Source organism: Oncorhynchus gorbuscha, linkage group LG12, assembly GCF_021184085.1.
Source record: "Oncorhynchus gorbuscha isolate QuinsamMale2020 ecotype Even-year linkage group LG12, OgorEven_v1.0, whole genome shotgun sequence".
Taxonomy (NCBI): domain Eukaryota; kingdom Metazoa; phylum Chordata; class Actinopteri; order Salmoniformes; family Salmonidae; genus Oncorhynchus; species Oncorhynchus gorbuscha.
Window position 1 is genome coordinate 68,776,692 of NC_060184.1, and position 27,188 is coordinate 68,803,879.

General features: G+C 46.6%; 1 protein-coding gene across 1 annotated transcript in view; it reads right to left on the reverse strand.

Annotated features, from left to right (window-relative positions):
- Nucleotides 1-27,188, reverse strand: part of flt1 (fms related receptor tyrosine kinase 1) — a 41,053-nt gene that overhangs the window by 9,914 nt on the left and 3,951 nt on the right. The window contains exons 2-6 of the mRNA XM_046292797.1: nucleotides 19,820-19,925; nucleotides 19,303-19,514; nucleotides 15,769-15,893; nucleotides 1,450-1,612; nucleotides 962-1,098 (exon numbers count right to left, since the gene is read on the reverse strand). Of these exons, the coding sequence (XP_046148753.1) occupies nucleotides 962-1,098; nucleotides 1,450-1,612; nucleotides 15,769-15,893; nucleotides 19,303-19,514; nucleotides 19,820-19,925 (743 nt within the window). The remainder of the gene's footprint in view (nucleotides 1-961; nucleotides 1,099-1,449; nucleotides 1,613-15,768; nucleotides 15,894-19,302; nucleotides 19,515-19,819; nucleotides 19,926-27,188) is intronic.

A 27,188-nucleotide genomic window follows, 5' to 3' on the forward strand; every position in this document is an offset into this window, starting at 1 on the left:
AAGTTTACATACACTCAATTAGTATTTGGTAGCATTGCCTTTAAATTGTTTAACTTGGGTCAAACGTTTCGGGTAGCTTTCCACAAGGTGTACTACAGCATCCCTGAGTTGCCTCTTCACTGTTGATGTTGAGACTGGTGTTTTGCGGGTACTATTTAATGAAGCTGCCAGATGAGGACTTGTGAGGCGTCTGTTTATCAAACTTGTCCTCTTGCTCAGTTGTGCATCGGGGCCTCCCCCTCCTCTTTCTATTCTGGTTAAAGCCAGTTTGCACTGTTCTGTGAAGGGAGTAGTACACAACGTTATACGAGATCTTCAGTTTCTTGGCAATTTCTCACGTGGAATAGCCTTCATTTCTCAGAACAAGAATAGACTGACATGTTTCAGAAGAAAATTGTTTGTTTCTGGCCATTTTGAGCCTGTAATCGAACCCACAAATGCTGATGCTCCAGATACTCAACTAGTCTAAAGAAGGCCAGTTTTATTGCTTCTCTAATCAGAACAACAGTTTTCAGCTGTGCTAACGTAATTGCAAAAGGGTTTTCTAATGATCAATTAGCCTTTTCAAATGATAAACTTGGATTAGCTAACACAACGTGCCATTGGAACACAGGAGTGATGGTTGATGATAAATGGTCCTGAGAATATTCCATAAAACAAATCTATTTCAGGAACTTTGACAAAGCTGTCATCAACGAAAAGGGTGGCTACTTTGAAGAATCTCAAATATAAAATATATTTAGATTTGTTGAACACTTTTTTTGGTTACTACATGATTCCATATGTGTTATTTCATCGTTTTTTTTAAATAAAGAAAAACCCTTAAGTGAGTAGATGTGTTCAAACTTTTGACTGGTACTGTATAAATACTTCAAAGTTATTCTACATACAGTACTACATAACATAGTGCACTTCATTGTAGTGTACTTCATAATTCCAGTGTACTTCATATGTTTCTCACCTGCCCAGGGTAGTCCCAGCTGATGGACACTCTGCTGTTCCACTCTGCAGTGACAGTACAGTTGATGGCCAGACTGTCCCCCTGTAAAGTCTGGATGGGACTAGTACTGTTCAGATACACCTCCATAATCTTATTCACTGGAGAGGAGAGGGGGAGTGGAAGAGACACTCATTTAATTGCTGCAGTATATAAAATCTGCAAGATCAATTGAGATGCTTGGCCTTGGTAGTGCTCACCTGGTCTATAGGTGTGTCATGTAAGTGTGTGTGTGTGTGTGTGTGTGTGTGTGTGTGTGTGTGTGTGTGTGTGTGTGTGTGTGTGTGTGTGTGTGTGTGTGTGTGTGTGTGTGTGTGTGTGTGTGTGTGTGTGTGTGTGTGTGTGTGTGTGTGTGTGTGTGTGTGTGTGTGTGTGTGTGTGTGTGTGTGTGTGTGTGTGTGTGTAAGTATGTGTCTGTGTGTATGTGTCTGCATTTGTGTGTGTGTGCTCACCTTGTCTGTGTGTGAGGTAACTGAGGGAGTGTGTGGTCCCGTTGACAGAGGTCTTGCAGGAGAACAGGCCGATGTAGAAGTAGGTGGGACTGCGGATGAGGAAGCCCTGTCTGCTGTTCCACACTATGTTCCTCTGGTCTGGGGTCAACTCACGGTCAGGGAACTGCAGGCATGAACACACACGGTCATGACCACAACTGTACAAACAGTCTAATAAAATCAATGTCACACAAAATGAGATATCTGTTTCCGGTTAGGGATTAGAAAACATGGTCAACCATCATAGCCACACCATAAACCCAACACAACTACAACCATTTTGTGAACTCAACCACCAACCAATCATGAAGTCAACCCAGCCATGTCATGAGTTATTCAGAACCATGACCACATCCTGAACACAACACAACCATACTTACAGCCACACAAAAGCAACACTGCACACATTCACGACTCCCGAGCGAATCATGAACATCAATACCACACAGAACAGTTTGGGGGCCATTAATGACTCAAATGAGGCCACATTGGCAAGACGTGTGATGCATGTTATCATTATTACTGCATAACACAAAACGATCTAAAAAATCTGTATTACTGTAGAGAGAGTCTTGTGTTACTGTAGACAGAGTCTGTGTTACTGTAGAGACAGAGTCTTGTGTTACTGTAGAGACAGAGTCTTGTGTTACTGTAGACAGAATATTGTATTACTGTAGCGAGAGTCTTGTGTTACTGTAGACAGAGTCTTGTGTTACTGTAGAGACAGAGTCTTGTGTTACTGTAGAGACAGAGTCTTGTGTTACTGTAGACAGAGTCTTGTGTTACTGTAGAGACAGAGTCTTGTGTTACTGTAGACAGAGTCTTGTGTTACTGTAGACAGAATATTGTATTACTGTAGCGAGAGTCTTGTGTTACTGTAGACAGAGTCTTGTGTTACTGTAGAGACAGAGTCTTGTGTTACTGTAGAGACAGAGTATTGTGTTACTGTAGAGACAGAGTCTTGTGTTACTGTAGAGACAGAGTCTTGTGTTACTGTAGACAGAGTCTTGTGTTACTGTAGAGACAGAGTCTTGTGTTACTGTAGACAGAGTCTTGTGTTACTGTAGAGACAGAGTCTTGTGTTACTGTAGAGACAGAGTCTTGTGTTACTGTAGACATAGTCTTGTGCTACTGTAGACAGAGTCTTGTGTTACTGTAGACAGAGTATTGTGCTACTGTAGACAGAGTCTTGTGTTACTGTAAAGACAGAGTCTTGTGTTACTGTAGAGACAGAGTCTTGTGTTACTGTAGAGACAGAGTATTGTGTTACTGTAGAGACAGAGTCTTGTGTTACTGTAGACAGAGTCTTGTGTTACTGTAGAGACAGAGTCTTGTGTTACTGTAGAGACAGAGTCTTGTGTTACTGTAGAGACAGAGTCTTGTGTTACTGTAGAGACAAAGTATTGTGTTACTGTAGACAGAGTATTGTGTTACTGTAGAGACAGAGTCTTGTGTTACTGTAGACAGAGTCTTGTGTTACTGTAGAGACAGAGTCTTGTGTTACTGTAGACATAGTCTTGTGTTACTGTAGAGACAGAGTATTGTGTTACTGTAGAGACAGAGTCTTGTGTTACTGTAGAGACAGCGTCTTGTGTTACTGTAGAGACAGAGTCTTGTGTTACTGTAGAGACAGAGTCTTGTGTTACTGTAGATAGAGTCTTGTGTTACTGTAGAGACAGAGTCTTGTGTTACTGTAGAGGCAGAGTCTTGTGTTACTGTAGATAGAGTCTTGTGTTACTGTAGAGACAGAGTCTTGTGTTACTGTAGAAGACAGTCTTGTGTTACTGTAGAGACAGAGTCTGTGTTACTGTAGAGACAGAGTCTTGTGTTACTGTAGAGACAGAGTCTTGTGTTACTGTAGATAGAGTCTTGTGTTACTGTAGAGACAGAGTCTTGTGTTACTGTAGAGACAGAGTCTTGTGTTACTGTAGAGACAGAGTCTTGTGTTACTGTAGAGACAGAGTCTTGTGTTACTGTAGAGACAGAGGCTTGTGTTAGTGTAGAGACAGAGTCTTGTGTTACTGTAGAGACAGAGCCTTGTGTTACTGTAGAGACAGAGTCTGTGTAAAAGGGTTGTTTTCTTGGAGGAGGATTAAAGGAAATGTTTACTAGAGTTTCAGTGACATGGTGGAAGCATCCAGCCCTCTCTCAGGGGAACATGTGGACCCTCCACCTCACCCCCCTCAACCCCCAGTGTTAACTGGCTGATAGCCCTCCTCACCCCTTCAACTCCAGTGTTAACTGGCTGATAGCCCTCCTCACCCCTTCAACTCCAGTGTTAACTGGCTGATAGCCCCTTCACCCCCAGTGTTAACTGGCTGATAGCCCTCCTCACCCCTTCAACTCCAGTGTTAACTGGCTGATAGCCCCTTCACCCCCAGTGTTAACTGGCTGATAGCCCTCCTCACCCCTTCAACTCCAGTGTTAACTGGCTGATAGCCCCTTCACCCCCAGTGTTAACTGGCTGATAGCCCTCCTCACCCCTTCACCCCCAGTGTTAACTGGCTGATAGCCTTCCTCACCCCTTCAACTCCAGTGTTAACTGGCTGATAGCTCCTTCACCCCCAGTGTTAACTGGCTGATAGCTCCTTCACCCCCAGTGTTAACTGGCTGATAGCTCCTTCACCCCCAGTGTTAACTGGCTGATAGCTCCTTCACCCCCAGTGTTAACTGGCTGATAGCCCCTTCACACCTTCACCCCCAGTGTTAACTGGCTGATACCCCCCTCACCCCTTCACCCCCAGTGTTAACTGGCTGATACCCACCTCACCCCTTCACCCCCAGTGTTAACTGGCTGATACCCCCTCACCCCTTCACCCCCAGTGTTAACTGGCTGATAGCCCCCTCACCCCTTCACCCCCAGTGTTAACTGGCTGATACCCCCTCACCCCTTCACCCCCAGTGTTAACTGGCTGATACCCCCTCACCCCTTCACCCCCAGTGTTAACTGCTGATACCCCCTCACCCCTTCACCCCCAGTGTTAACCCTTACCCACCCCCTTCACCCCCAGTGTTAACTGGCTGATACCCACCTCACCCCTTCCCCCAGTGTTAACTGGCTGATCACCCCCCTCACCCCCCCTTCACCCCCAGTGTTAACTGGCTGATACCCCCCCTCACCCCTTCACCCCCAGTGTTAACTGGCTGACACCCCCTCACCCCCAGTGTTAACTGGCTGACACCCCCACACCCCCAGTGTTAACTGGCTGACACCCCCTCACCCCCAGTGTTAACTGGCTGATACCCCCTCACCACTTCACCCCCAGTGTTAACTGGCTGACACCCCCTCACCCCCAGTGTTAACTGGCTGACACCCCCTCACCCCCAGTGTTAACCCCCACACCCCCAGTGTTAACTGGCTGACACCCCCTCACCCCCAGTGTTAACTGGCTGATACCCCCTCACCCCTTCACCCCCAGTGTTAACTGGCTGATACCCCCTCACCCCTTCACCCCCAGTGTTAACTGGCTGATACCCCCTTCACCCCTTCACCCCCAGTGTTAACTGGCTGACCCTCCCCTCACCCCCAGTGTTAACTGGCTGACACCCTCTCACCCCCAGTGTTAACTGGCTGACACCCCCCTCACCCCCAGTGTTAACTGGCTGATAGCCCCCTCACCCCTCCCCCAGTGTTCACCCCCCTGATACCCCTTCACCCCTTCACCCCCAGTGTTAACTGGCTGATAGCCCCCTCACCCCTTCACCCCCAGTGTTAACTGGCTGATACCCCCTCACCCCTTCACCCCCAGTGTTAACTGGCTGATAGCCCCCTCACCCCTTCACCCCAGTGTTAACTGGCTGATAGCCCCCCTCACCCCTTCACCCCCAGTGTTAACTGGCTGATAGCCCTCCTCACCCCTCACCCCCAGTGTTAACTGGCTGATAGCCCTCCTCACCCCTTCACCCCCAGTGTTAACTGGCTGATAGCCCCCTCACCCCTTCACCCCCAGTGTTAACTGGCTGATAGCCCTCCTCACCCCTCACCCCCAGTGTTAACTGGCTGATAGCCCCCTCACCCCTTCAGTGTTAACTGGCTGATAGCCCCCTCACCCCCTCACCCCAGTGTTAACTGGCTGATAGCCCTCCTCACCCCTCACCCCAGTGTTAACTGGCTGTGTGGTTCACCCCCAGTGTTAACTGGCTGATAGAGATACCCCTCATCCCCAGTGTTAACATGAACCCCCTCATCCCCAGTGTTAACTGGCCAACAGCCCCCTCTCACCCCCAGTGTTTGCTGTAGACCCCTCATCCCCAGGAGCAGGACATCCCCAGAGAGCCCCCCCATCCCCAGTGTTAACTGGCTGTGGTTTCCCCAGTGTTGGACAGCCTCCCTCACCCCCAGTGTTAACTGGCTGATAGCCCCCTCATCCCCAGTGACATAAACCCACAGTGTTACCTGGCTGACAGCCCCCTCCTCCCCAGTGTTACCTGGCTGACAGCCCCCTCACCCCCAGTGTTACCTGGCTGACAGCCCCCCTCATCCCCAGTGTTACCTGGCTGACAGCCCCCTCATCCCTCGTCCAACCTTAAGACGCCTCTTTTCCCTCCTATTTTCCTCTGCCTTATACACTACACTATAGTAAATACCTCTATGTCTCCTCTGTCTTGTTAGGCGCCTGTGGAGATAGTGCCCCCTCCACCCCACCCCTGGTAGCTGAATCCTGGAAGGTGAAGATTCAGAGGATGTTGGGGACGGAGGGCAGTTGGGGGGTGTAGGTGGGTGTAAGGGGGTCATAAGGGGGTGCAGGTGGGTGTGAGGGGGTCAGAAGGGTGTGCAGGTGGGTGTAGGGGGTCATAGGGGTGCAGGTGGGACAGGTGAAACAGTCAGGAGAGCCAACAGAAGTGAAGTGTGTGGTTTGTGTGGAGATAGGAGCAGCACATAAACACAGAGAGCCAACAGAAGTGTGTGGTTTGTGTAGAGATAGGAGCAGGACATAAACACAGAGAGTCAACAGAGTGAAGTGTGTGGTTTGTGATAGAGATAGGAGCAGGACATAAACACAGAGAGCCAACAGAAGTGTGTGGTTTGTGTGGAGATAGGAGCAGGACATAAACACAGAGAGCCAACAGAAGTGTGTGGTTTGTGTAGAGATAGGAGCAGGACATAAACACAGAGAGCCAACAGAAGTGTGTGGTTTGTGTAGAGATAGGAGCAGGACATAAACACAGAGAGCCAACAGAAGTGTGTGGTTTGTGTGGAGATAGGAGCAGGACATAAACACAGAGAGCCAACAGAAGTGTGTGGTTTGTGTAGAGATAGGAGCAGGACATAAACACAGAGAGCCAACAGAAGTGTGTGGTTTGTGTAGAGATAGGAGCAGGACATAAACACAGAGAGCCAACAGAAGTGTGTGGTTTGTGTGGAGATAGGAGCAGGACATAAACACAGAGAGCCAACAGAAGTGTGTGGTTTGTGTGGAGATAGGAGCAGGACATAAACACAGAGAGCCAACAGAAGTGTGTGGTTTGTGTAGAGATAGGAGCAGGACATAAACACAGAGAGCCAACAGAAGTGTGTGGTTTGTGTGGAGATAGGAGCAGGACATAAACACAGAGAGCCAACAGAAGTGTGTGGTTTGTGTAGAGATAGGAGCAGGACATAAACACAGAGAGCCAACAGAAGTGTGTGGTTTGTGTGGAGATAGGAGCAGGACATAAACACAGAGAGCCAACAGAAGTGAAGTGTGTGGTTTGTGTGGAGATAGGAGCAGGACATAAACACAGAGAGCCAACAGAAGTGTGTGGTTTGTGTAGAGATAGGAGCAGGACATAAACACAGAGAGCCAACAGAAGTGTGTGGTTTGTGTGGAGATAGGAGCAGGACATAAACACAGAGAGCCAACAGAAGTGTGTGGTTTGTGTAGAGATAGGAGCAGGACATAAACACAGAGAGCCAACAGAAGTGTGTGGTTTGTGTGGAGATAGGAGCAGGACATAAACACAGAGAGCCAACAGAAGTGTGTGGTTTGTGTAGAGATAGGAGCAGGACATAAACACAGAGAGCCAACAGAAGTGTGTGGTTTGTGTAGAGATAGGAGCAGGACATAAACACAGAGAGCCAACAGAAGTGAAGTGTGTGGTTTGTGTGGAGATAGGAGCAGGACATAAACACAGAGAGCCAACAGAAGTGTGTGGTTGGTGTAGAGATAGGAGCAGGACATAAACACAGAGAGCCAACAGAAGTGTGTGGTTGGTGTAGAGATAGGAGCAGGACATAAACACAGAGAGCCAACAGAAGTGTGTGAGAATGTGTGGTTTGTGCAACGCTTCGTCTCGGGGTCCGCCTCACATCCTGAAGGGAGAGCAGGGACAAGAGGAGAGATGACTGAGGGGTTCATTTTGTTCTTTCGCTCTTTTTCAGTTTCCTGAAACTCTCTTTGGAAATTCCTTCATTCATCTGATAAACTACCAGTAGCCCACTTCTCTCACCTGGATGTTATTGCATTGTAAAGGTCAAACTGTGCAGTCTCTGCACACAGAAGACGCTACCTACGTACAATACCACTGTTAACAGATCTGCCTGAGGTGCATGCCTTGCCCTGATAGCACCAGTCAATCCTGGCCAGCCCATTACTCCTGGCACCTCATCGTCCTCTGGCCTGAAGGCCGGCTGGTTAAGGAATCAGGAGTTTGGCAGCCAGATCGCCTCCAGTAGAGGATAGGAGTGAGGGGTGTGAGAGTGGGGGGGAAGGGGGCGGAGGCAGGGGGCCCTCCAGACCCCACGTCCTGTCTCCGGGGGTAACAGCAGTGCCAACAGAGGAAACTGCAGGCGCCGCTCACTCGGAACATGGCAGTAAAAAATAGGTATCGCACACACACTGAGACGCTGCCACAAACACACATACACACTGAGACGCTGCCACAAACACACATACACACTGAGACGCTGCCACAAACACACACACACACTGAGACGCTGCCACAAACATACACACTGAGACGCTGCCACAAACACACACTGAGACGCTGCCACAAACACACACACACACTGAGACGCTGCCACAAACATACATACACACACTGAGACGCTGCCACAAACACACACACACACTGAGACGCTGCCACAAACATACATACACACTGAGACGCTGCCACAAACACACACACACACTGAGACGCTGCCACAAACACACATACACACTGAGACGCTGCCACAAACACACATACACACTGAGACGCTGCCACAAACACACAGAGACGCTGCCACAAACACACATACATACACACTGAGACGCTGCCACAAACACACATACACACTGAGACGCTGCCACAAACACACATACACACTGAGACGCTGCCACAAACACACATACACACTGAGACGCTGCCACAAACACACATACACACTGAGACGCTGCCACAAACACAAACACACATGCCACAAACACACACACACTGAGACGCTGCCACAAACACACATACACAAACACACTGAGACGCTGCCACAAACACACATACACACTGAGACGCTGCCACACGCTGCCACAAACACACACTACTGCCACAAACACACTACACACTGAGACGCTGCCACAAACACAAACACACTGAGACGCTGCCACAAACACACATACACACTGAGACGCTGCAAAACACAAACACACATACATACACACTGAGACGCTGCCACAAACACACATACACACACTGCCACAAACACACATACACACGCTGCCACAAGACACTGAGACGCTGCCACAAACACACATACACACACTGAGACGCTGCCACAAAACACACACACACACTGAGACGCTGCCACAAACACACACACACACTGAGACGCTGCACAAACACAAACACACATGCCACAAACACACTGAGACGCTGCCACAAACACACATACACACTGAGACTGCCACAAACACACATACACACTGAGACGCTGCCACAAAACACACATACACACTGAGACGCTGCCACAAACACACATACACTGAGAACACATACACACACTGAGACGCTGCCACAAACACACATACACACACTGAGACGCTGCCACAAACACACATACACACACTGACATGAGACGCTGCCACAAACACACATACACACTGAGACGCTGCCACAAAACACACATACACACTGAGACGCTGCCACAAACACACATACACACACTGAGACGCTGCCACAAACACACATACACACACTGAGACGCTGCCACAAACACACATACACACACTGAGACGCTGCCACAAACACACATACACACAGACGCTGAGACACTGAGCTGCCACAAACACACACACACACTGAGACGCTGCCACAAACACACACACACACTGAGACGCTGCCACAAACACACACACACACTGAGACGCTGCCACAAAACAACACACACACTGAGACGCTGCCACAAACACACATACATACACACTGAGAGACGCTGCCACAAACACACTGAGACGCTGCCACAAACACACATACACACTGAGACGCTGCCACAAACACACACACACACTGAGACGCTGCAAACACAACACACTGAGACGCTGCCACAAATACACACTGAGACGCTGCCACAAACACACACATACACACACTGAGACGCTGCCACAAACACACATACACACTGAGACGCTGCCACAAACACACACATACACACTGAGACGCTGCCACAAACACACAAACACACATGCCACAAACACACATACACACTGAGACGCTGCCACAAACACACATACACACACTGAGACGCTGCCACAAACACACATACACACACTGAGACGCTGCCACAAACACACATACACACACTGAGACGCTGCCACAAACACACATACACACTGAGACGCTGCCACAAACACACATACACACTGAGACGCTGCCACAAACACACATACACACACACACTGAGACGCTGCCACAAACACACATACACACTGACACGCTGCCACACAACACACATACACACACTGAGACGCTGCCACAAACACACATACACACACTGAGACGCTGCCACAAACACACATACACACACTGAGACGCTGCCACAAACACACATACACACTGAGACGCTGCCACAAAACACACAACACACTGAGACGCTGCCACAAACACACATACACACTGAGACGCTGCCACAAACACAACACACATGAGACGCTGCCACAAACACACACACACTGAGACGCTGCCACAAACACACATACACACACTGAGACGCTGCCACAAACACACATACACACACTGAGACGCTGCCACAAACACACATACACACACACTGAGACGCTGCCACAAACACACATACACACACTGAGACGCTGCCACAAACACACATACACACTGAGACGCTGCCACAAACACACATACACACTGAGACGCTGCCACAAACACACATACACACTGAGACGCTGCCACAAACACACATACACACTGAGACGCTGCCACAAACACACACATACACACTGAGACGCTGCCACAAACACAAACACACACTGAGACGCTGCCACAAACACACATACACACACTGAGACGCTGCCACAAACACACATACACACACTGAGACGCTGCCACACAAACACACTGAGACGCTACACACACTGAGACGCTGCCACAAACACACATACACACTGAGACGCTGCCACAAACACACACACTGAGACGCTGCCACAGACGCTGCCACAAACACACATACACACTGAGACGCTGCCACAAACACACATACACACTGAGACGCTGCCACAAACACACATACACACTGAGACGCTGCCACAAACACACATACACACTGAGACGCTGCCACAAACACACATACACACACTGAGACGCTGCCACAAACACACATACACACACTGAGACGCTGCCACAAACACACATACACACACTGAGACGCTGCCACAAACACACATACACACACTGAGACGCTGCCACAAACACACATACACACTGAGACGCTGCCACAAACACACATACACACTGAGACGCTGCCACAAACACACACACACTGAGACGCTGCCACAAACACAACACACACACTGAGACGCACACACACACTGAGACACACATACACACACTGAGACGCTGCCACAAACACACACACTGAGACGCTGCACACAAACACACATACACACTGAGACGCTGCCACAAACACACATACACACTGAGACGCTGCCACAAACACACATAAACGCTGCCACAAACACACATACACACACTGAGACGCTGCCACAAACACACATACACACACTGAGACGCTGCCACAAACACACATACACACTGAGACGCTGCCACAAACACACATACACACTGAGACGCTGCCACAAACACACATACACACTGAGACGCTGCCACAAACACACACACACACTGAGACGCTGCCACAAACACACACACACACACTGAGACGCTGCCACAAAACACAACACACACTGAGACGCTGCCACAAACACACATACACACTGAGACGCTGCCACAAACACACATACACACTGAACGCTGCCACAAACACACATACACACTGAGACGCTGCCACAAACACACATACACACTGAGACGCTGCCACAAACACACACACACACACTGAGACGCTGCCACAAACACACATACACACTGAGACGCTGCCACAAACACACATACACACTGAGACGCTGCCACAAACACACATACACACACTGAGACGCGCTGCCACAAACATACATACACACACTGAGACGCTGACACACTGAGACGCTGCCACAAACACACATACACACTGAGACGCTGCCAAAACACACACACACTGAGACGCTGCTACAAACACACATACACACACACTGAGACGCTGCCACAAACATACATACACACACACTGAGACGCTGCCACAAACATACATACATACACACTGAGATGCTGCCACAAACATACATACACACACACTGAGACGCTGCCACAAACACACATACATACATACACACTGAGACGCTGCCACAAACACACATACATACACACTGAGACGCTGCCACAAACACACATACATACACACTGAGATGCTGCCACAAACATACATACACACACACTGAGACGCTGCCACAAACATACATACACACACACTGAGACGCTGCCACAAACACACATACACACTGAGACGCTGCCACAAACATACACACACACTGAGACGCTGCCACAAACATACACACACACTGAGACGCTGCCACAAACATACATACACACACACTGAGACGCTGCCACAAACATACATACATACATACACACTGAGACGCTGCCACAAACATACATACACACACACTGAGACGCTGCCACAAACACACATACATACACACTGAGACGCTGCCACAAACATACATACATACATACACACTGAGACGCTGCCACAAACATACATACATACACACTGAGATGCTGCCACAAACATACATACACACACACTGAGATGCTGCCACAAACATACATACATACACACTGAGACGCTGCCACAAACATACATACACACACACTGAGACGCTGCCACAAACATACATACATACACACTGAGATGCTGCCACAAACATACATACACACACACTGAGATGCTGCCACAAACATACATACACACACACTGAGACGCTGCCACAAACATACATACACACACACTGAGACGCTGCCACAAACACACATACACACACACTGAGATGCTGCCACAAACATACATACACACACACTGAGATGCTGCCACAAACATACATACACACACACTGAGACGCTGCCACAAACATACATACACACACACTGAGACGCTGCCACAAACATACATACACACACACTGAGATGCTGCCACAAACATACATACACACACACTGAGACGCTGCCACAAACATACATACATACATACACACTGAGACGCTGCCACAAACATACATACACACACACTGAGACGCTGCCACAAACATACATACATACATACACACTGAGACGCTGCCACAAACATACATACATACATACACACTGAGACGCTGCCACAAACATACATACACACACACTGAGACGCTGCCACAAACATACACACACACTGAGACGCTGCCACAAACATACATACACACACACTGAGACGCTGCCACAAACATACATACATACATACATACACACTGAGACGCTGCCACAAACATACATACACACACACTGAGATGCTGCCACAAACATACATACACACACACTGAGACGCTGCCACAAACATACATACACACACACTGAGACGCTGCCACAAACACACATACACACTGAGACGCTGCTACAAACATACACACACACTGAGACGCTGCCACAAACATACATACATACACACTAAGACGCTGCCACAAACATACATACATACATACACACTGAGTCACTGCTACAAACACACATACATACACACTGAGACGCTGCCACAAACATACATACATACATACACACTGAGTCACTGCTACAAACACACATACATACACACTGAGACGCTGCCACAAACATACATACATACACACTAAGACGCTGCCACAAACATACATACATACATACACACTGAGTCACTGCTACAAACACACATACATACACACTGAGACGCTGCCACAAACATACATACATACACACTGAGACGCTGCCACAAACATACATACATACACACTGAGTCACTGCTACAAACACACATACATACACACTGAGACGCTGCCACAAACATACATACACACACACTGAGACGCTGCCACAAACATACATACACACACACTGAGACGCTGCCACAAACATACATACATACACACTGAGTCACTGCTACAAACACACATACATACACACTGAGACGCTGCCACAAACATACATACATACACACTGAGACGCTGCCACAAACATACATACATACACACTGAGTCACTGCTACAAACACACATACATACACACTGAGACGCTGCCACAAACATACATACACACACTGAGACGCTGCCACAAACATACATACATACACACTGAGACGCTGCCACAAACATACATACATACACACTGAGTCACTGCTACAAACACACATACATACACACTGAGACGCTGCCACAAACATACATACACACACACTGAGACGCTGCCACAAACACACATACATACACACTGAGATGCTACCACAAACATACATACACACACACTGAGACGCTGCCACAAACATACATACATACACACTGAGACGCTGCCACAAACACACATACACACTGAGACGCTGCCACAAACACACATACACACACACTGAGACGCTGCCACAAACATACATACATACACACTGAGACGCTGCCACAAACACACATACACACTGAGACTCTGCCACAAACACACATACACACTGAGATGCTACCACAAACATACATACACACACACTGAGACGCTGCCACAAACATACATACATACACACTGAGATGCTGCCACAAACATACATACACACACACTGAGACGCTGCCACAAACATACATACACACACACTGAGACGCTGCCACAAACACACACACACACTGAGACGCTGCCACAAACATACATACACACTGAGACGCTGCCACAAACACACACACACACTGAGACGCTGCCACAAACACACATACACACTGAGACGCTGCCACAAACATACATACACACTGAGACGCTGCCACAAACATACACACACACTGAGACGCTGCCACAAACACACACACACACTGAGACGCTGCCACAAACACACACACACACTGAGACGCTGCCACAAACACACACACACACTGAGACGCTGCCACAAACACACACACACACTGAGACGCTGCCACAAACACACACACACACTGAGACGCTGCCACAAACACACACACACACTGAGACGCTGCCACAAACACACACACACACTGAGACGCTGCCACAAACACACACACACACTGAGACGCTGCCACAAACACACACACACACTGAGACGCTGCCACAAACACACATACACACTGAGACGCTGCCACAAACATACATACACACTGAGACGCTGCCACAAACATACATACATACACACTGAGACGCTGCCACAAACATACATACACACACACTGCACTTCATTGCACTTACGTACACTCCCTCGCCACTCAGGCAGCAACACTCACAAACATATCCACACACTTCCACACACATCCGCAGACTGACACAAACAAACGGACACACACACTCCAAGGCAGGACGGTTGCCAAGATAAGAACAATGTGTTGAATGATCTGTACTAGCAGAAACAACATGACTGTGACTTGTGTACAGATGAGAGTGCTGATGGAGAAACAGAGAGAAGTGTTTTGTTCTAAGATGTAGTCAGGAGTGCTAATAGTGGAAATAGTGAAGGGAACTCACCTTGACCAATGACACGGTGGCGTCAGGGTGGGTGACCCTACAGGGGAAGACCAGAGTCTGGCTCTCCTTGATATACACCACGCCTGGACTGTTATTCTGCTCCTCCACAAATGGCCGCTGTCTGTCTGAAACCACAACACTGAGGTTAGGGATAGGTACACACACACACACACACACACACACACACACACACACACACACACACACACACACACACACACACACACACACACACACACACACACACACACACACACACACACACACACACACACACACACACACACACACACACACACACACACACACACACACACACACACACACTTAATACCCATTCAGCAAATAGTCTCCTGGAGTCAACAATAAACACACACAGATTGTTTCGAGGTAATCAAACAGCCTGTGATCCTTCCAGGTACATTACCCCCTCCACACCCACCCTCTAATATTCCTGTGCCATTGAAAGGCGTGGGCGGGTGGAGCTCACCTCATTGTTTGTCAGCTACTGTACTGTGTTATTCAAGGAAAGTATAATCTCTGAACATTTGAACAAAAGTACCCCAAGGACTAGTGGCCTGGACCGCAGGGCTTCCTCCTGCTGCTTTGATTACATATGAAGGAGCTAGCGAGGGGGCAGGAGGGTTTAGAGCAGAGAGGGGCAGGAGGGTTTAGAGCAGAGAGGGGCAGGAGGGTGAGAGCAGAGAGGGGCAGGAGGGTGAGAGCAGAGAGGGGCAGGAAGGTGAGAGCAGAGAGGGGCAGGAGGGTTTAGAGCAGAGAGGGGCAGGAGGGTTTAGAGCAGAGAGGGGCAGGAGGGTGAGAGCAGAGAGGGGCAGGAGGGTGAGAGCAGAGAGGGGCAGGAGGGTTTAGAGCAGAGAGGGGCAGGAGGGTGAGAGCAGAGAGGGGCAGGAGGGTGAGAGCAGAGAGGGGCAGGAGGGTGAGAGCAGAGAGGGGCAGGAGGGTGAGAGCAGAGAGGGGCAGGAGGGTTTAGAGCAGAGAGGGGCAGGAGGGTGAGAGCAGAGAGGGGCAGGAGGGTGAGAGCAGAGAGGGGCAGGAGGGTGAGAGCAGAGAGGGGCAGGAGGGTGAGAGCAGAGAGGGGCAGGAGGGTGAGAGCAGAGAGGGGCAGGAGGGTTTAGAGCAGAGAGGGGCAGGAGGGTGAGAGCAGAGAGGGGCAGGAGGGTGAGAGCAGAGAGGGGCAGGAGGGTGAGAGCAGAGAGGGGCAGGAGGGTGAGAGCAGAGAGGGGCAGGAGGGTGAGAGCAGAGAGGGGCAGGAGGGTTTAGAGCAGAGAGGGGCAGGAGGGTTTAGAGCAGAGAGGGGCAGGAGGGTGAGAGCAGAGAGGGGCAGGAGGGTTTAGAGCAGAGAGGGGCAGGAGGGTGAGAGCAGAGAGGGGCAGGAGGGTTTAGAGCAGAGAGGGGCAGGAGGGTGAGAGCAGAGAGGGGCAGGAGGGTGAGAGCAGAGAGGGGCAGGAGGGTGAGAGCAGAGAGGGGCAGGAGGGTGAGAGCAGAGAGGGGCAGGAGGGTGAGAGCAGAGAGGGGCAGGAGGGTTTAGAGCAGAGAGGGGCAGGAGGGTGAGAGCAGAGAGGGGCAGGAGGGTGAGAGCAGAGAGGGGCAGGAGGGTTTAGAGCAGAGAGGGGCAGGAGGGTGAGAGCAGAGAGGGGCAGGAAGGTGAGAGCAGAGAGGGGCAGGAGGGTGAGAGCAGAGAGGGGCAGGAGGGTTTAGAGCAGAGAGGGGCAGGAGGGTGAGAGCAGAGAGGGGCAGGAAGGTGAGAGCAGAGAGGGGCAGGAGGGTTTAGAGCAGAGAGGGGCAGGAGGGTGAGAGCAGACAGGGGCAGGAGGGTGAGAGCAGAGAGGGGCAGGAGGGTGAGAGCAGAGAGGGGCAGGAGGGTGAGAGCAGAGAGGGGCAGGAAGGTGAGAGCAGAGAGGGGCAGGAAGGTGAGAGCAGAGAGGGGCAGGAGGGTTTAGAGCAGAGAGGGGCAGGAGGGTGAGAGCAGACAGGGGCAGGAGGGTGAGAGCAGAGAGGGGCAGGAGGGTTTAGAGCAGAGAGGGGCAGGAAGGTGAGAGCAGAGAGGGGCAGGAAGGTGAGAGCAGAGAGGGGCAGGAAGGTGAGAGCAGAGAGGGGCAGGAGGGTTTAGAGCAGAGAGGGGCAGGAGGGTGAGAGCAGACAGGGGCAGGAGGGTGAGAGCAGAGAGGGGCAGGAAGGTGAGAGCAGAGAGGGGCAGGAGGGTTTAGAGCAGAGAGGGGCAGGAAGGTGAGAGCAGAGAGGGGCAGGAGGGTTTAGAGCAGAGAGGGGCAGGAGGGTGAGAGCAGACAGGGGCAGGAGGGTGAGAGCAGAGAGGGGCAGGAGGGTGAGAGCAGACAGGGGCAGGAGGGTGAGAGCAGAGAGGGGCAGGAGGGTGAGAGCAGAGAGGGGCAGGAGGGTGAGAGCAGAGAGGGGCAGGAGGGTGAGAGCAGAAATAGGCAGTAGAGAGAGCAGGGAAGGGCAGTAGAGTGAGAGCAGAGCGGGTGATGGAGTCAGACGCCTAATGGACTTGGCAGCCAGAGTGATTGATGGGCCCCAGGGCTCCTATTGGCCAAACCGTAGCCCCACCCTGTGACCCTGGCACCTCTGGTGCCACTATCTCCTCTGGCCCCTGGCCCAGCTCCATGCCCAGCCAGCCTCTACCCAGGACAGGGAAAGGTAGAGTGGGGCAGACAGGGCTGTCAAGGTGCCTCCTCTGCCCTTGGATGTCCCTGAATCATGAATCTTGCCTGGCCTTCATCCTATTTCACCCCCCTTACCCTCCCACCTTCCACTCCTGTCACCTTTGAACAGAACCAGAGACCCCCCCCCCCGTCTATAGACCTCCAGCTCCCCTCCCACCTCCACCCCCTGCGGTCTCCTCCCGTCCCCAAGCACAGGATGCTGTGAGCAGGGCTGAGGGGAGCAGATAAGCCTGGTGCCCTGGGAAACTCTGCCCAAACCTGAGCATTTCAGCAGCTGGGCTATTCCTGGCCCCGAGGACTAAGGTAGCACGTAAACGAAAGTAAAAAGCTTTTATATATAGACCTGGTAGAGGGAGGGAGAGGGAGGGAGGGAGGGAGGGAGGGAGGGAGGGAGGGAGGGAGGGAGGGAGGGAGGCTGAGAAAAGAGACAGGCTAAGGGGGAGAAACTGTGCCAGAGTCATTAGGATGTATTGTTGGTACAAACAGTGTTGAGATATACATTTCTCTCTGGTATTGGTGTGTATTTAGCACCCACTGACACTATGTTTGGTTTAACCTAAGCATATAAACAACGAGACAGAGTGAGCAAGAGATTGACTGACCATTTCATCAGACAGGGGAGAGAGAGAGAGAGAGAGAGAGAGAGAGAGAGAGAGAGAGAGAGAGAGAGAGAGAGAGAGAGAGAGCCCATCAGTGAGAAAGAGGTGGACAGATGGTTCATATCCTAAACCTTATTTCCATTTCCTGAGCTCTAGCATTTGTGACAGAGTGACACTGACAGGGATTTGGGAGTGCAGGACACTGTAATGAGTTGGTAGTTGTTAAATGTTACCTGTGACATAAATGTAGACAGCACTCTGCCTGCGGGTCCGCTGGCTATACCGACACCGGAACGATCCTGTGTGCTGGGCCTGGGCTGAGCTAATAATCAGTTGGCTGCAGTAATGCTGGCTCTGCCTCCCACAGCGAGAATCCTCCAATTGCACACTCTCTTTATCTCTGGCCACACCTCCAGGGAACACCCACGACAGCTCCCACCGACCCCTGATAGGTGAAAGGTAGATTGCTGTAAAACATTCCATCTCTCTCAATGCATCACAACTTCTGAAAGCTGACCATAAAAAGGTGTATTTAAAAGGTATATATTAAAGCTAATCTGATCAGTGAATAAGTCTAGGCAGACAATTTTTCCTTTTTCTTGACATTTCCCACTTGACCCCTTTCACTAACCTACAACCCACACACCCCGACCCCCAACCAGCGCTCACTGATCTGCACTGACTGCCCGCCCACCCACCCCATCCACCTATCACCTCTGACCTCCAACCTTTGACTCCAGAGAGACTCACCTGCAGTGAATCGTCAGCGTCTGGTTGGCCTCCAGGACCAGCTGTCGACTCTTCACATCCAGAACAGGAACACTGAACTTCCCCTTAGGCTCCCTATCCACTTTACCTGGGAGAGAGAACAGAGAGGATATCTTATTGGCTTTACCTGGGAGAGAGAACAGAGATGATATCTTATTGGCTTTACCTGGGAGAGAGAACAGAGATTATATCTTATTGGCTTTACCTGGGAGAGAGAACAGAGATGATGTCTAAGTGGCTTTACCTGGGAGAGAGAACAGAGATGATATCTTATTGGCTTTACCTGGGAGAGAGAACAGAGATGATGTCTTATTGGCTTTACCTGGGAGAGAGAACAGAGATGATGTCTTATTGGCTTTACCTGGGAGAGAGAACAGAGATGATGTCTTATTGGCTTTACCTGGGAGAGAGAAGAGAGATGATGTCTTATTGGCTTTACCTGGGAGAGAGAACAGAGATGATGTCTTATTTGCTTTACCTGGGAGAGAGAACAGAGATGATGTCTTATTGGCTTTACCTGGGAGAGAGAACAGAGATTATATCTTATTGGCTTTACCTGGGAGAGAGAACAGAGATGATGTCTAAGTGGCTTTACCTGGGAGAGAGAACAGAGATGATATCTTATTGGCTTTACCTGGGAGAGAGAACAGAGATGATATCTTATTGGCTTTACCTGGGAGAGAGAACAGAGATTATATCTTATTGGCTTTACCTGGGAGAGAGAACAGAGATGTCTTAAAGGCTGCAGGCCAGGCAGGCCCCCATACATTGCTCTTTGCTCATAACAATCAGTGACTGATCAACATATTTCCTCTGGAAAATCTGAATGAACTTTGCAATATACTCATATATACAGGTTGAATTTCTCAAAACTACTAGCCACTACGATGGCACACAAGTGATAACAACACGATAGTCAACCACTCCCACCATATTAGCCAATAATACCACTGACCACTTACACTACTGACCATAGCTCTGGTCCAGGGGGTTAGTGTGAATGATTTCCTTGGTGAAGGAATGCACACTAACACCCTGGTCCAGAGCTATGCTGGACACAACAACATGAACCAATAAACAACAGAGAACAATACAACTGACCACAACACAACTGACCACAACACTAGTGGTGTTGACAGATCAACTGACAGCTTCATCAATGACACACCCAGGCAGAAACACCAGAACCCTCGTCACCTCCTTGTTCCCATGCCACTAAACCACTTGAGGAAAGTGGAAATGCGTAAGCAGTGTCACTTTTGTTTATTAAATAAAAGCAACGCTCTACTCCATGGTAAGTGAGGTTTATTAATGAGAGATAGATGGTGCTGTCCATCCACCCTTCCTTCCTCTCAGTCCAAACGGAAACATTCACACAGACATGTCCTTAAACCAGCCAACTCATAAATGGAACCTAATCACGCTGCTGGATCCTATTGGAACATAACCTAATTCACTATTACTGTGCACTTGATTACATTGATATAGCTATGACAGGAAAAAAGGAAATTATGCGTAGCAATGTACTGAGTGATCTAAAAATCTATTTCCAGGAAATCCAGTGTGTTTTTACTGTTGCAGCCATTATTTAAAGGAGATGATTTATGTGTTACAAATGACCAATGAGTTGTGGCTTGAGCCAACAGCAGGGTATTGATGACTTTAATGATGTCGTCTATAACTCGTCATAGTACAGTAGACTGGGGGGACTTCCCATGTCCTCGGGTCTTCTAACAGTCATTTCACTCTCCTGCTTTGAGTAAAGCATTTCTTTGGGTCCTCCACGTCATAACCAGCATGTCAAGCACTTTCAATTGACCAAACGTGTGCCAGTATGCTATATCCTCGCTACTATCTTCCTGATCGAACACATCATTGCCCTATGACCATTATCTGACCCCTCAGTGACTAGCAACCCTCAAATGAGGTTGACCTTATGATGATGCATGAGTTGATTTCCACCTCAGCTGGACAATATGAATGCAACCCCATTACTACTATTCATTGTCTTGGTTACCAGTGGATGCTCTAATTTTACTCATTCTGGTAGTTTCCTCTGCTTCCACTCTGAGTCATGCACACACACACACACACACACACACACACACACACACACACACACACACACACACACACACACACACACACACACACACACACACACACACACACACACACACACACACACACACACACACACACACACACACACACACACACACACACACACACACACACACACACACACACACACACACACACACACACACACACACCCAGAGTCCTGCAGCAGAGTCTATATGTCGGGGTAAATAGTTTAAAGGAGGAAGGGAAGTCTATCTCAGCACGGGCCCAAGGGGCATTTCAACAGGCTGTGAATTGGACAGAAAGCCGCTTCCCATTTCATTCAATACAGCTGGAGCTTTCATCCAACAAACCCTAGTGTAGGATCTCATGCACTTCAAGGACTTGGCCGTTTGAAACCCCAGAATGTGTCTGCACGACAGGAATAAGTTCATGAGCTGAATGTAGATGGCATTTTTTTTAAATGGACATGTTTTCCTCGTGTGTTGTACATATTATTCCAATTATGTAAACCAGAGGTTATTTGACATAGTCTGGTGACACTTGCATATCATTAGAGGGAAATAATAATGCGTGACCTTTGATATCTTGTGGTCACATGGTACAAATCATTCTTTTCAGATCCTTATCTGAGGCGGCAGGTAACCGAGTGGTTAGAGCGTTGGGCCAGTAACTGAAAGTTTGCTGGATCGAATCTCTGAGCCGACAACGTAAATATCTGTCATTCTGCCCCCGAACAAGTTGGTTAACCCACTGTTCCCCGGGAGGCTGTCATTGTAAATAAAAATAACTTGCCTAGTTAAATACTGACTTTCCTAGTTAATACTGACTTACCTATTTAATACTGACTTGCCTAGTTAAATACAGACTTACCTAGTTAAATACTGACTTACCTAGTTAAATACATACTTACCTAGTTAAATACTGACTTGCCTAGTTAAATACATACTTACCTAGTTAAATACTGACTTGCCTAGTTAAATACTGACTTACCTAGTTAAATACTGACTTGCCTAGATAAATACTGACTTACCTAGTTAAATACTGACTTACCTAGTTAAATACAGACTTACCTAGTTAAATACTGACTTGCCTAGTTACTGGTAGAGCATGGCGCTTGTATCGCCAGGGTAGTGGGTTCGATCCCCGGGACCACCCATACGTAGAATGTATGCACACATGACTGTAAGTCGCTTTGGATAAAAGCGTCTGCTAAATGGCATATATTATTATTATTATTATTAAATACTGACTTGCCTAGTTAAATACATACTTACCTAGTTAAATACTAACTTACCTAGTTAAATACAGACTTACCTAGTTAAATACTGACTTACCTAGTTAAATACTGGCTTTCCTAGTTAAATACAGACTTGCCAAGTTAAATACAGACTTGCCTAGTTAAATACTGACTTGCCTAGTTAAATACTGACTTACCTAGTTAAATACAGACTTACCTAGTTAAATACTGACTTGCCTAGTTAAATACTGACTTACCTAGTTAAATACTGACTTGCCTAGTTAAATACAGACTTGCCTAGTTAAATACAGACTTGCCTAGTTAAATACTGACTTACCTAGTTAAATACCGACTTGCTTAGTTAAATACTGACTTGCCTAGTTAAATACAGACTTACCTAGTTAAATACTGACTTACCTAGTTAAATACTGACTTACCTAGTTAAATACTGACTTGCCTAGTTAAATACTGACTTGCCTAGTTAAATACCGACTTGCCTAGTTAAATACCTACTTGCTTAGTTAAATACTGACTTGCCTAGTTAAATACTGACTTGCCTAGTTAAATACAGACTTACCTAGTTAAATACTGACTTACCTAGTTAAATACAGACTTACCTAGTTAAATACAGACTTGCCTAGTTAAATACTGACTTGCCTAGTTAAATACAGACTTACCTAGTTAAATACTGACTTGCCTAGTTAAATACTGACTTACCTAGTTAAATACAGACTTACCTAGTTAAATACAGACTTACCTAGTTAAATACAGACTTACCTAGTTAAATACTGACTTGCCTAGTTAAATACAGACGTGCCTAGTTAAATACTGACTTGCCTAGTTAAATACTGACTTACCTAGTTAAATACTGACTTTCCTAGTTAAATACTGACTTACCTAGTTAAATACCGACTTACCTAGTTAAATACAGACGTACCTAGTTAAATACTGACTTACCTAGTTAAATACAGACTTACCTAGTTAAATACTGACTTGCCTAGTTAAATACAGACTTACCTAGTTAAATACTGACTTACCTAGTTAAATACTGACTTGCCTAGTTAAATACTGACTTACCTAGTTAAATACTGACTTGCCTAGTTAAATACTGACTTACCTAGTTAAATACAGACTTGCCTAGTTAAATACTGATTTACCTAGTTATATACTGACTTGCCTAATTAAATACTGACTTGCCTAGTTAAATACTGACTTACCTAGTTAAATACAGACTTACCTAGTTAAATACAGACTTACCTAGTTAAATACTGACTTGCCTAGTTAAATACAGACGTGCCTAGTTAAATACTGACTTGCCTAGTTAAATACTGACTTACCTAGTTAAATACTGACTTTCCTAGTTAAATACTGACTTACCTAGTTAAATACAGACTTACCTAGTTAAATACAGACGTACCTAGTTAAATACTGACTTACCTAGTTAAATACAGACTTACCTAGTTAAATACTGACTTGCCTAGTTAAATACAGACTTACCTAGTTAAATACTGACTTACCTAGTTAAATACTGACTTGCCTAGTTAAATACTGACTTACCTAGTTAAATACTGACTTGCCTAGTTAAATACTGACTTACCTAGTTAAATACAGACTTGCCTAGTTAAATACTGATTTACCTAGTTATATACTGACTTGCCTAATTAAATACTGACTTGCCTAGTTAAATACTGACTTACCTAGTTAAATACTAGTTAAATACTGACTTACCTAGTTAAATACTGACTTGCCTAGTTAAATACAGACTTACCTAGTTAAATACTGACTTACCTAGTTAAATACTGACTAGTTAAATACTGACTTACCTAGTTAAATACTGACTTGCCTAGTTAAATACTGACTTACCTAGTTAAAATGACTTGCCTAGTTAAATACTGACTTACCTAGTTAAATACTGACTTGCCTAGTTAAATACTGACTTACCTAGTTAAATACTGACTTACCTAGTTAAATACTGACGTACCTAGTTAAATACAGACGTACCTAGTTAAATACAGACTTACCTAGTTAAATACTGACTTACCTAGTTAAATACTGACTTACCTAGTTAAATACTGACTTGCCTAGTTAAATACAGACTTACCTAGTTAAATACTGACTTACCTAGTTAAATACTGACTTGCCTAGTTAAATACTGACTTACCTAGTTAAATACTGACTTGCCTAGTTAAATACTGACTTACCTAGTTAAATACAGACTTGCCTAGTTAAATACTGATTTACCTAGTTATATACTGACTTGCCTAATTAAATACTGACTTGCCTAGTTAAATACTGACTTACCTAGTTAAATACTGACTTACCTAGTTAAATACTGACTTACCTAGTTAAATACAGACTTACCTAGTTAAATACTGACTTACCTAGTTAAATACTTACCTAGTTAAATACTAGACTGACTTACCTAGTTAAATACTGACTTGCCTACTGACTTACCTAGTTAAATACTGACTTGCCTAGTTAAATACTGACTTACCTAGTTAAATACTGACTTACCTAGTTAAATACTGACTTGCCTAGTTAAAAACTTACCTAGTTAAATATACTTTCCTGACTTACCTAGTTAAATACTGACTTACCTAGTTAAATACTGACTTGCCTAGTTAAATACAGACTTACCTAGTTAAATACTGACTGACTTGCCTAGTTAAATACTGACTTACCTAGTTAAAATACTTGCCTAGTTAAATACTGACTTACCTAGTTAAATACTGACTTGCCTAGTTAAATACTAGTTAAATACTGACTTACCTAGTTAAATACTGACTTACCTAGTTAAATACTGACTTGCCTAGTTAAATACTGACTTACCTAGTTAAATACTGACCTAGTTAAATACAGACTACCTAGTTTGACTTGCCTAGTTAAATACAGACTTACCTAGTTAAATACTGACTTGCCTAGTTTAAACTTACCTAGTTAAATACTGACTTACCTAGTTAAATACTGACTTACCTAGTTTAAATACTGACTTACCTAGTTAAATACAGACCTAGTTAAATGACTTGCCTAGTTAAATACAGACTTACCTAGACCTAATTAAATACTGACTTGCCTAGTTAAATACTGACTTACCTAGTTAAATACTGACTTACCTAGTTAAATACTGACTTGCCTAGTTAAATACAGACTAGTTAAATTACCTAGTTAAATACTGACTTACCTAGTTAAATACTGACTTGCCTAGTTAAATACTGACCTAGTTAAATTGCCTAGTTAAATACTGACTTACCTAGTTAAATACAGACTTTAAATACTGATTTACCTAGTTAAATACTGACTTGCCTAGTTAAATAACTTACCTAGTTAAATACAGACTTGCCTAGTTAAATTGATTTACCTAGTTATATACTGAGTTAAGTTAAATACTGACTTACCTAGTTAAATACTGACTTACCTAGTTAAATACTGACTTACCTAGTTAAATACAGACGTACCTAGTTAAATACAGACTTACCTAGTTAAATACTGACTTACCTAGTTAAATACTGACTTACCTAGTTAAATACTGACTTACCTAGTTAAATACAGACTTGCCTAGTTAAATACAGAAGAAAAAAGCCTGACACACAAAATAACACAGTATTTAGAAATGGAAACAGTATGGTAAATCCCAACTAGCACATTTGGTTCCTTGGAAGTTGTGGGAGCGTAAGTCTTTGGTTCCCCATTGGTTCTGGGAACGAAGCCATAAATGTTGTTTCCTGCCTGTAAAAACTGAACGTTCTATGGTTCCCTGAAAGTTTTCCTGGGAAGTTTTATCCGCGCTCTGAGAAACGATATTATAGGTTATTTGAATGTAATTAAATAAAGTTCAGAGAGCACGTTTCAGTAAGACTTCTAATAACAAGCCTTAGTTTGGGTCAACTGTTTTGAACTCCAAGCACAGATAGGACACAAGGTAACTCATTTGCTTAGGCATTAATTATGCAAATACATTTACTTTCTATTGTGACATGAAGTCAGTGAGATTCAAACCAACACACCTGAACAGAAGAAAAGAGAGAG